The sequence below is a fragment of the Nanorana parkeri genome, unplaced genomic scaffold (genome assembly GCF_000935625.1).
Source record: "Nanorana parkeri isolate BGI_ZX_2015 unplaced genomic scaffold, ASM93562v1 scaffold191, whole genome shotgun sequence".
Taxonomy (NCBI): Eukaryota; Metazoa; Chordata; class Amphibia; order Anura; family Dicroglossidae; genus Nanorana; species Nanorana parkeri.
The window spans coordinates 616,436-629,004 of NW_017306459.1; the positions used below are offsets into that span (position 1 = coordinate 616,436).

General features: G+C 39.8%; 1 protein-coding gene across 1 annotated transcript in view; it reads left to right on the forward strand.

Annotated features, from left to right (window-relative positions):
• LOC108786077 (coiled-coil domain-containing protein 178-like) overlaps positions 1–12,569 on the forward strand; it is a 128,324-nt gene that overhangs the window by 22,143 nt on the left and 93,612 nt on the right. The window contains exons 6-9 of the mRNA XM_018555296.1: positions 6,031–6,126; positions 7,490–7,626; positions 10,087–10,270; positions 12,219–12,281. Coding sequence (XP_018410798.1) covers positions 6,031–6,126; positions 7,490–7,626; positions 10,087–10,270; positions 12,219–12,281 — 480 coding nt within the window. The remainder of the gene's footprint in view (positions 1–6,030; positions 6,127–7,489; positions 7,627–10,086; positions 10,271–12,218; positions 12,282–12,569) is intronic.

Below are 12,569 nucleotides of genomic sequence, written 5' to 3' on the forward strand. Positions count from 1 at the left end.
AAATGTATCAGTAATTGTATCTGTGAGTACTTCTGGAAAAAAATGGTATCGGTGCCACCTCTAAAATATATTTATATAAAACAAATCATACACTAAAACAGGGATGCATAAATCCCAGGAGCCCCGTATGCTGCTTAAAATATATAGCTGCCTCCTAACTTTTGAGTTTTTCTCTAGTCTAGTCTTGGAGCTTGGAGCTGGAATCTACTGTACCAATTACAGTACTTGGTATCTGAACATCCCTATTTTCTATGTTGACTGCAGCCTATTTTGAAGTATACTACCCCTTCCCTTCTCACACTTTTTCAATTAAGTCTATTACCTTTTTAGGATACTTGTACTCCTTGAGATTAGAGGTGCACCGAAATGGAAATTTTAAAACCGAAACAAAACCGAAATAAAAAAAATTGTCAGGCCGAAACCGATACCGAAAATGTTTTTTTATTTAATTTTTTAAAATTCTTTTTACTGCCTCCGGGCCGGCTGTAGTAGAAAAACGGCCGGCCTGGAGCTCTCTAGATCTGAGCGGGCGTCTTTAGACGTCCGCTCAGACACGCCCCCTCGCACGCGCCGCTCGGCGTGTGCGAGCGGGAAATTGACGTTTTTAAAAAACAGGCAGCGATGCCTGTTATCATACAAGCGATCCGCTTTAGAGCCGGCGGATCGCATTTATGGGGTGCCGATCGGTGTGTGTCCCCCCCTCCGCGGCCCCCCCCCCGCTGTTGTCCAGCAGCTCAAATCGTCTAGTAGGTAAAAGATCCTTAAAATGCCCCCTTTTTGTAATCCAGAAATCACTCTAGTGTATAATACACCAATTTTCAGATAGTAGTGCAGCCACAAATCAGGCAGGATGAAAATGGGTCTATTTGCTACAAATCATGTGTTGAGCACCACAAAAGGCACTATCCAAATGTCACCAGCCAAAGTACTAAATAGCCCCTAACCCAGATGAAATATACATACCTAGCTTCCTTATGTAACCAGATTAGAAGATTAAATGTGCCCTTCCACCAGATCATACATGCTTGAGACAACCAGAAAAATCTCACAGAAATTTAAACTAAAAGAAGGGTCGTACAGACAGCTAAGTAGGTGGTACTACACTCATTTAGGACGTCTCTGATCTCCCTTGTCTCTCTGCACAGCCTGTTCTCCCTACCTGCAGCAATTATAGGTGAACTAGTATTCATTCCAGTGTTCTGTTTTAATGTCCAATCACTACTGTCCATGTTATTGTAATTTATGCATTTTGTCAGAATTGCCTGTGCGTTGCCCTCATATTGTCACGATGGCCCATTTTCCCCCCACTTATTCTAACAATTTGTTGTTTTTATTTGTCTCTGTATTGTCAATTTAGCACTGTTATTATATAATTTAATTCCCTACACGCCTTTCCCGCTCAGCAAACCACAGCGCTGTTAGCTCCATTCCTGGCTGCTATGCACAATTTGCATGATGCTATTAGTCCTTCCCCTTGCCCCACCCATTACCCCACCCCAATCTCAGGCTTACTGATCTTGGTCTAGCACTTTTCACAACAAGCTCAAGGAGGTTGGCAGAGGCAGATAAAACACAGCTGGAAGGTGCCATGACATAAAGGCACACTTCTGGGTCTACGTGAAACCCGATTGTCAGACCTAGAGCTGCACAGTGATGCTTAGACTAGATCAGTGGCTATTAGAATTAGGATCCCACAGCGGATGATTGGGTGTGCACTGACACTAACTTGTGCATAATGGGGGGTAGGGGCGCTCAGTTTGCATCTTCACCCCGGCCACTGGATGACCATGTCCAAGTACTGCATGCTACCTTTGCCAAGTTACCAGTATGTTCTGACACCTTCTGTTCTAATCTTCAGTTTCATAGAACAAAATGAAATACTATCGAGCTATTGACTGTAAAGAATTATTCTATATGGCCATGTCAACAATGAATTTGGTATTAAATTATAATGTTACTACAGATACCAACATGTTGCTTTATTTTTGTTAGGGAATTGTAGCATGTCTAAGGTGTCCTGTGAATGTTTTCTACAAATAATGGGAAATACATTATTTAACAGAAGTCAGGTCAGAAGAATCATGCTTGTGTTGTTCCCGTTTTGATAGTTTGAATATGGCTTCTTAGGTCAGTTAAATAGCAATGTACTATTATGAATGCTCCAGTGTGCAGCTTTGCTTTTGTTTGTGCTAGCGTATTTGGCTAAACTGCTAGATAATGCATATGTTGAAGAACATATGATAAGTGTAAGGTTGAAAGCAATTTCACTAACCCAAGACGTGTTTAGTGCCTTAATAAGGGGAGATGGAAGTTTCAACTGATCGGCTTATGTTTTATATCATCTGGCTGTGAAGGATAAAAAGCAGCCACAGCATCTTCTGTGACTAAGAACTAATTTAAATTAGGGCACAGAACAAGAGGCATTAAGTCCAGTAAGCAATCATTTCCACTTCACAGTGGACCTTTTAAACGCTTTACTAAGGAAAAATAACTTTTCAGCTGAGTTACACAAATCTGCACTTTCTAAACACAGAAACATTCTAGTTTTTTTATAATACTTATAACTTCATAGAACAAGGATTATGTGCATGGGAATTATTATGGCATTACACCTAACACTGAACATTGCATGTCATTTATTGGGGTTGAATTAATAAAATATTCACTTAACTTTGCGTAGTGAAAATACTTTACTGCTTTAGTAGATTAACCCCATTAAAATGTATCTAGACCAAAAATACAATAAATTGCAGTTTACTCGTCCTTAGATGTGGCGGCTGCATTCGTATTATTTTTCAGGCTTTCTCTTCCTTTATTCTCACCTGGTAATCCGGCCAGCAACACACTTTCACTACGCTGTATCTAAGGAGCAGCAAAACTGTCAGCCTAGGCTGCTCCCCTGATTTGGACTACAAACATCTCCTCTCGCCATTACTCAGGCATGCAGTGCCTTGTGCCTTACAGAGGATAGCATGGAAAGCTGACAACATAGTGGAAGCTACAAGGACACTTACATTCTGGAGCAGTAATCTGCAATATATTACATTTTTCTTCTTGAGTTTAGATATCATTTCATTAATTTCAGAGAACATGCTTTTACTTGCCTTGCCAGCTTATGACGTGTTTTCTCATATTGATGCCCACCTGGTGCTAACATTTTCTCTTACTGTCTGCACCTTGACTATTTCAGAATGAAGGGCCCATAACCTTACATCCCGATTTATCTATTGGAGTCATTGTGTATAGATTTCTTCTGTGAGGGACTCTAATGTGTTGAAAAGCGACTGTTTCCAAAACACTTTTGGAGTGTGTATAGCTGGATGTAAAGCCTGCATTATATCAGTTATAATTTACAGTTAAAACTTGTTCAATCAGTTATTTGTTTTTATGTGCACAATGCATGTTCTTAGTGTAGAGTTTCCAGTTTAGTTTTATTTATTTACTTGTATTTAATAACCCCTTCCTGACTGGTGACGGGATTATTTCATTGCGATCCTTCAGTTAATTAATGACCGGTGATGGGATAATCCCATCATGTGGTACAATAAGTGTTGGTCCGTGGAGGGACCAGCGCTCATTGAATTACTGCTGTTGCTGGGTCCTTCGGGGTCCAAGGCAGACCTGCAACAGGAGATTAGGTGGTCCCAGCCCTGTAATAACAGCGATAAGTAATTTCTGTGATCACAGAGCTGTGACTGCCACATAGCCAGCAGCAGCTCACTGTGTTGTGGGGCTGCGAGTCGGCTGTGTGTTACAAACTGATACAAAGTATCTCTGCGGAGATACTTTGTATCTCCGCAGAGATACATTAAAGCCCCTGTAAATAAAACATCAAAGCCCCTGTAAATAAAACAAAAATACCCCTTAGTGCCCTCTAATTAAAAAATAAATAAATTAAAATTTAAAAATAACGTTTTTTTAATTTTAAAGTTAAAAAAAGTCAAAAAATTTAAAAAAACATAAGTTTAATTAAAAAAATTATAAGCAAATATATAATGCTGAAAAGGATTTTAAAGATAGAAAAAAAATTATAAAAAAAGATATAATGCTGAGAAGGCTTTTAAAGATAGGAGATATTAAAGATATTTTTTTCCTTTAAAAAATTGCTATATAATATGTGTAGGTGCAATGCATTAAAAAGTTGGACATTATGGTTAAACAAACACATAGCAAAAATGGCAAAATTGCTCCGGTCCCCAGGAGCGAAAACATTTTCTGAAGCTGTGTCACTAAGGGGTTAATGAGTTACTTAGGGTGCTGGCATTCTACAAATGTTATTTTTTAGCATTTAACTGTTTGTAACACAAAAGCATCCCTCTTACGCCCCCCACCACCTTCATGCCCCAACGCATAACTCTTACACACCTAAACTATCAACTCTCAAGCTACCCCTTCCTAATTAACCTCTAAACTGTTACTTTAAGTACACCCTGTCACCAACAAAGTATTGCAGGTAAAAGCACAGATACACTGAGTACTTTAAATACTTACAAGTGGTGTTTTTCCTTTCCCTAAATATTTTTTATTCACTTGCAATTTGACTACTTCAGGAGAGTCAGATCCCTAGCACAGTCCCCTCTTTCCTTGCACGTCATAACCCTCTCCTCATCTAGAATTGTCTTATTACTCTCTGTGCCCCTCTCTTTCCAGGCATAGGAGGAGTGATGGGGGATACTATAGCGTCTTACTTGAATTACAGCTCTGAGTCTGTTGGGACTGCTGACATCACATCCAAGATGATGGCGGTCAACAGCAATCTCAGGGCTTTTAAATGTATACACAAGGGAAGGTTTTACAGGTAAATAAGATACATAAAATATGTTAAATACACATATAACATTATGAGTAGCTTTTTGTTAAAATGATTGGGGTCTCTTTAAAGTTGTTTTTAAATGTTAACTAAATTACAGTTTGTTTGCAAAAGCACTGTGCATCATAAACCAGTACTATATTTAAATCAAAGTCAATGGCACCGCAGCCACGCCCCCCGCCCGCAGTGCGATTGGACGCATAGGGAAAACATTGCCTGCATTCCGGTCCACTGCGAACGCAAAAAATGCTGCATGCTCTATTTTGTGTGTTGGGGGCGTGGCTGCAGTGCCATTGACTTCGATGCACTGCCACACTCCCTTCTGTCCCAGAACGAAGGGGGAAGTTTTGTGAGCGATTGCTGTGCATATCAGCCCTAAGATATTCCTTCCTCCAAGGCTTAAACCCTAAACTGTTACCTGAACTGCTAAACATATTCTACCCCTTCCCAATAACACTTTTAGTCTAAACCATCACTTAAATTTTTAGCCACCCATAACACCTATGACAAGATTAATAATAATCTTCCCTAAACAATAACCTTACTTATAACCAGTCTCTCAAATGAATCTCTAAACTGTTATTTTAATAATTAATCATCCGAACCTGAGCCTTCCAAACATTGAATACTTACCTTATTGGCAGGCAAAGTGTCCTGTAATGGTGTTCGTGTTCCACCTTAAGCCCTCATTCACACTGAGTGCTTTGTAGCACTTTTTCGGCCTGAAAAAACGCTAGAAAAGCACACCAAATAAACCCATTGATTTCTATAGCCATGTTTAGATCTGAGCATGTTGTCAATTGAAGCAAAACGCCTGTGGCTTGAAGAAAGTACATGAGCTTCTTTTTGAAAGATTCTGCGCTTATTGGCACCTAGACTTTAATGGAAATGCTCAAAAACTCACCTTTGCAGCATTTTTCTTCATTTTTACACTTGTTTTACTCGTTTTGATTCACTGATATGAATGTGCTAAGATCCGCTCACAAAAATGCGCAACTTTGTGTTATTTTTGCTTAAAATGTGCAAAAACGCGCTATACAAAAACACGCTGAAAACGTGCATATTTCATGTCGCTCAACTGTGAATCCAGGCCTTACATAAGTCCTTACATTAATGGCTCCAAGATCTCAAAGATCCTTGTACTGTAACAAAATGATTCAGTCATTTATATTTGTTGTATCATAAGTACCCTTCAATCTCTATCTTCTTTTCTTCCTCAGGTAAATGATTTAAAATATCAACTTGATGATCAAGAAAAGAAAATTAAACACTTAACAAATGTATATGACAGGCTTTCACAGGAAGCAAAGGAGATGGTAATGAAATGCTATGAGTTTATTTATTAGTTAAGAATAATCATGTGCAGTATTTTTTTTTTTTTAAATACTTTCTAGATTTCTTGCGACCCGTTCACACCTTGCCATTCTCGTGCGTTGCTCTTTGTGTCACACGTTAATGTTCATTATGTTAAGGCAACTCATTAATTTTGAATGGGCCGCCAACATACAAGAACTGATAAAAAAATGTACATGCATATATTTTTTTCTGATGCAGCGCACCATAAGGCCCCATTCACACTGAGCGATTCGCAAATCGCGCGTTTGGCGCGCGATTTGCATTTTTCGTGATATCGCGCAAATGCTTGCATTGAGCAAGCTAGAATCGCGGCAAAATCTGCTCCAAAAAGGGTCCTGCTGTAGCGACGCACGACCCGCGACAGCGACGGGCAGAGCCTCATTGCCATGCATTGGAGAGCGATATCTCGCGGTAAATAGCCGCGACATCGCGGGATTTACCGCGCAACAAATTGCTCAGTGTGAACGGGGCCTTAGGCGTAAATACGTTACCCTGTTATGTGGTGCGCTGGAATGCATGTGTGTCAGAGCTATAGCTTTAATGCAGGGGTGGGCAACTCTGGCCTAGTGTCTGGGCTTTAACTAGAAATTCCAACATGCCTCTGCCCCTGGGAGTCATGCCTGTAACTGTCAGCCTGCAATGACTCATGGGACTTTTAGTTTCGCAACAGCTGGTGGGCTGGAGTTGCCGACCCCTGCCTTGGTGCTTGGGGTACCCTACAAAATGAATAGCATTACAACATGCTAATGCCCATTACCGCAATACTAAAATGTGACATGCTGCTTAAGGACAGTCACATAACATGCAGGGTCCTTGTCGGTCTTCTCCCAGCGGTAGGTGGACCTCATTAAAGCAGAGCGCAGTGCTAATGTGTTCACATCACCCCCGCCCCTGCATTATTGTATTTACGTGCAGGGGGCTGTGATTACACTCCTCAGGATACTGTTCCATGATGCCCTGCACTCAGTAATGTTATAATTTTTATTGCCAATCTTCTAAACGACAGCAGAGGCAACAACAGGAACCTGACAAAAGTTCTAACCTCTCCAGTCTGATAAAAAAATATTATTTCTCTACGGGTCTTCATTGGAGAGATCTACTGTATCAATGACCATTGTAACTGGTACAGGAAAGCAAAGGGTATCTCACCTGTGCGGACCAAGACAGCAATACAGGCTTAGCTGAGGTTGCAATCATTCTCTGCTCTAGCCAAAAACGAAATGGCTGTAGTCTTCTATAGGCTATAAATGTTTGTGTAATACACAATTAAGTTGCCTAGTAGGAGTTTCATGAAAAGGTGATAACATCTTGTTTCTGTTTAAGGAATCTGATATTCAGTGTCAGTTATCACAATCGGAACAGCTTCTTCATACTAAGTTGCATTCATTCAGAGATTTGGAATATGAAAATAAGACCCTCACTCTTGAAAATGAAGACCTGTCAATAAAGATCTCAAACAGGTTAAGTAGCTGTGTGTTTACTGTCATATATTCTTCCATCTTTTTTTTTTCTCTCCACTTTTTCCAACTCTTTTGCTAGTATAAGTGAAATGTTCCACATTATTGAATAGGCTTCTTCCTTAGAGTGGCTCTACGCCTTGCATAAATGTTCTTTTACATTTCCATTATGTTTTTCAAGGTTTAGGAGCCTTGCTTCTGGATGAACTTGTAGCTTCCATTGTTGACGCACACCAATATGTTCATGACTGAATGCAAGTACGAAGCTTAGCATACAGCCTGTGCTTACCGTAAAGGGAAAAACAAGTTTTATGTGTAGACTATGCAGTATGGGTTATGGGGGAAATGAGCAGTGCAGGCATAAAACCTGTACCACTCTACTAAACTGAGAAAACAGAGCAGATCCTGCTCCTGATAAACAAAAGGGCACACACCCCTTTAATAATTAGGAGGGATCTGCTACGTTTTCTCAGCTTTTTGATCGGCTGGGATGCTGGCTGCATGCTGTTTGGCCGGCTCAATGCTGATTGGCTGGGAAGATGGCTGTCCAGCCAATCAGCATCGAGTCGGCCAAACAGCATTGAGCCGACTTCCCGGACAATCAAGAAGCCAGGTGGTGGGTAATGACCCACCGCTTGGCTTCCTGGTTGGCATGGGAAGCCGGCTTCATGGTAGAGGTGATACCGGTATCGGTACTCTGTATCGGCGAGTACCGAAAGATAAATATCGGTGCTTGTACTCGATACCAAAAAAACGGTATTGGTGCACCCTAGTAATTAGGCCCGTAACCTGCTTTGGTTTCTATTTTATCTCTTTGAAATAGAAACTAGTGCGTGTAGTGCAGATAGAACTGAAACAAGTCTATTTGCCCTGCTATTGTGATGCACGCAACTTGCGACAATTGTGAACAGCTTTGTTAATTCACTCCTATGTGGTCAAGCCTCTTTTTCCAGAGAAATAGTTCATGAATGGTTAAGAAATTTTGTAATGATAAAGTTCATTAAATTCACTAATTCACTACTTTGTAACGGGTTCATACAAGCTATAACCAACAATCTGGCAATATGAGCTATCATGTTTGATCTGTGAGCTGGTGTACTCAGCCTCAATAAGTCCAACTTTAATGCATCTAAGTATGCTGAATTTGGTCAATAGGACTATGCAGAGCCTGTAGAGTTGTATGTGTACAACTATTGACCTTCAGGACACAGCTGGCATTTTGTGGAATCATAAGGAGATCACAGGTTCAGTTCACAAAAATGTTAACACAAGGATAAGGTTCTCTAATTTAGCCATGTGACTGTAATTTTTAACTGTTATTGGATTTAGCTATAAATAACTGTCACTTTTTGGAAAATAAATATACTTATCCTGGTGTGGCTTTGTGAATTGAGCCTAATGCCTCCCCAAAATGACCTACCCTTTCCACCATTTCCATCATATAGCTTATTTAATTATTTCATAGTTATGATGCTCCCCATTAAGGTTTCCATTGCCTCCTTCTAGTCAGTATTTGGTGCCTGTTCTGCCACAGTGTGTAGTAACCTATGACACCCTCCAATAAGAACTAGCATCATTTTTATGGCAGGGCTACTGTAGAGGCTTCTTGAAGCCACATGGGAAGATGCATACCCTAGACGATGTTATACTTTTTCCCAAAGTATAAATCATTAAAATACAACAAATGCAGGGTTGTAACACATGGTGGGGGCATCATTTTTTCCCCCTCTCGCTTGCATTGTTTATGTATTCCAAATCATCCTCTATACTTTTTAGTTTCACTGTTTGTGCAAATAGTAACTTTGCACCTGAACAAATAGTTCACAAATTGTTCTAACTTTAGTAATCTGGCATTCTGAGTTTTCCAAAATTTATCTGCAAAAGAGATTTTCGCCATAGCTGAACTGAAATAATTATTTTCATATAGCTGGTAAATAAATATGTAATTGAAAAAAATATCAAAATATCAAATTGGATTGGACTCATAGAGGTTGGATTATGTCTCAATATGCAATTGTAGTTATTTACATCAGTCTAATTATTCAGAACAAAATTCTTCATCTGTTGTAGACTTGGAATCTTTGTATGTAGGGTGCAATTCTGAAGCAATACAGAAAGATTTGCAAGTGGCTTCAGTCCTTATAATGCCCGTCTCAACCTTTTATAAATGGATCATTGAAAAATTATTTCAATGTGGAATTCACATTTTTTGAGGGCACTTACTGAGATTAGCATAGTGGCAATCTTGCTTGGATATCAGCTGGTTTTCACTCTGCTTGGGATTAATTTGTAGTTTTTTAATTTGCAGTAGAACAATGATAGCTGAAATCAGATTTATTTTGGTTGGTTGTTGGTATATGCAATGCACCGTTCTCTCTAGAAGACATACAGTCCATGTGTGCTTATTGTAGTTTTAGTGATTAAAGTATATTTATTTCATTCCTTTTTCTTTTATTAAATTAGCTATAAGACAAGAGGTAAAGTTGAGGCAGATATTAAACGAATGCAGAAGAGCCACCTGAAAAATGAAGAACAGACCACCAAAGTTTCTAAAGAACTCTCTCAACTGTCTGTCACCCACTCAGCATCCAAATCCAAACTGGCAGAACTGGAAGACCAGTCAACGAGAGAAGAAAGACGTCTCAAGGTACTTTTTACTGAAATCTTTTCCCAGTACGGCTGTCCTTCCAATGTATTATAGTAGACTATATCTGAAAAATTGATGGCCCTTTATCAAGGCAGAAAGATCTCTGTGTTAGCTGCAGTGTAATGGATTCATAAAAGGTGCTTTATTCATAATAACATTAGGGGTGGAAAAGCTGTTTTTGAAAAATGATTTCCGTTATTGAAAATGATCACAAGATGGCAGTATCCCTTAACACTTGGCAGCAGCGAGTCTCGCTACAATCAGATTGATTTAAACTGATGTAGCACAGCTTCTAAGTTGTAGAATTACTTCACAGCTGCAGAGCCTGTCAGTATATAGTTCAGCCTGCATGTAATATTTCTGTGAACCCCTTATTTTTTTACACCTACTGGCAGAAATAGTGATTACTGATCACTTATTTTATTAACGTCTTTTTTGGCATTTTTTTAAAATTTGCAAATTTAAAATGTGCATCTATGTGTTGATAAACTAAAATTGTTTGTGATGTCACATTGAATTCTGTTCACTACTTGTGAGGCTAGTTAGTTGTGCATTCAGCAGTTTAATCTGCTTTCATTGTGCCTTTCTTGGTTCCTCCTTCTTGCCCCCTCATCAACATGCTAATAACATTTGTATAAAAAAACCCATTATATTTTCATTACATATCGTTGTTCAGACCCAGTAATGCCATCACTGGGTCTCTGTGCTTATCTTCAATTCAGGCAGATCATGGCTGGTGGGAGGGGCCAGCAGGATGTTGTACATAACTTCCTGAAAACATTGCAGCACCCCACCTTAGTGCTTTCAAGGGCCCTCGGTCCTTGTACAAAGAGTGGGATGGCACTTTGGAGGAATAATGCAGATACCATCTTGATCAGTGGGTGTCAGTCTTGAAGAGTAGAAGTCCTTAGGCAGACTGCATTTGCATGCAGATCACCCTAGGTAACACCCACATGTGATGCTGTGCCTTCATGATCAAAAGGATGGAAATGCAGACTGGTCAGGGTGCCTATGCTGACCAGAGTCCACCGACAAAGGCGCCTACAATGGGCACGTGAGCATCAGAACTGGACCACAGAGCAATGGAAAAAGGTGGCCTGGTCTGATGAATCATGTTTTCTTTTACATCATGTGGCTGGTTATCAGGATTCCTGGGGAAAAGATGGCAGTGCACCAGTATGCAGTGTGGGAAGAAGGCAAGCTGGCAGAGGCAGTGTCATGCTTTGTTCTGCTGGGAAACCTTGGATCCTGCCATTCATGTGAATGTTACTTGGACACATACCACCTACCTAAACATTGTTGCTTACCAAGTACACCCTTACATGGAAACTGTATTCCCTGATGGCAGTGGCCTCTTTCAACAGGATAATGCGCCCTGCCACATTGTGAAAATGGTTCAAGAATGGTTTGAGGAACACAACAACGAGTTTGAGATGTTAACTTGGCCTCCAAATTCTCCTGATCTCAATCCAAATGAGCATCTGTGGGATGTGTTGGAAAAACAAGTCCGATCCATGGAGTCCTCAACTTGCAAAGGATCCTAAAGGATCTGCTACTGACAGCTTGGTACCAGATACCACAGCTTACCTTCAGAGGTCTAATGGAGTGCATGCCTCAATGGGTCAGGACTGGAAGCAAATGCAAAAGGGGGACCTACTCAATGTTAGGCCGGTAGTCATAATTTTATGGCTGATCTGTGTATGTAGACCAATGAGTCAATATAACAGCCAGTTAGCTAGAGGTTTCACAAGGAGGTCAGTAATGCTAGCCTCCATATATCTGTTAATAAGTTTTACTTCAAGTTTACTGTTTTGTATTTTACCTATATATTCTCCTATAACACCAAAACATATTTTGATATGTTCCTTGAATTTAAGTTGCTGTCTTTTATAATACAATGTGAATACTTTTCTTTTTTCTCATATTGTTTTTTTTTTTGCTTTTGAAGAATTTGGCTGATTCCTTGAGGAAGCAAATTATCGAGGAAGTCAGAGTCAGTCAGAATACACAGGTAAACCACTTTAGCTGGGTTTGACAAACTGAGGAAAACTAAAATATATTTACTAATATCTGTGGCATCTAGTCCTTTTTAAGCTTTCGTTATTCAATGGTGCAGTGAGGAATGTGAAAAGTACTCTAACTCAGCAGCCAATCAGCATTCATCTTTCACTGATCTGAATGTAGTATACTGGCTGCTGTAGGTTATTCAACGTTGCTTATCAGTGCAGCTTTGCGTTGCCTTCCTGAGTAAGCCTTGCACATGTATCCCTTTTTATCCCTTTTTTAACCTTACTCTTTC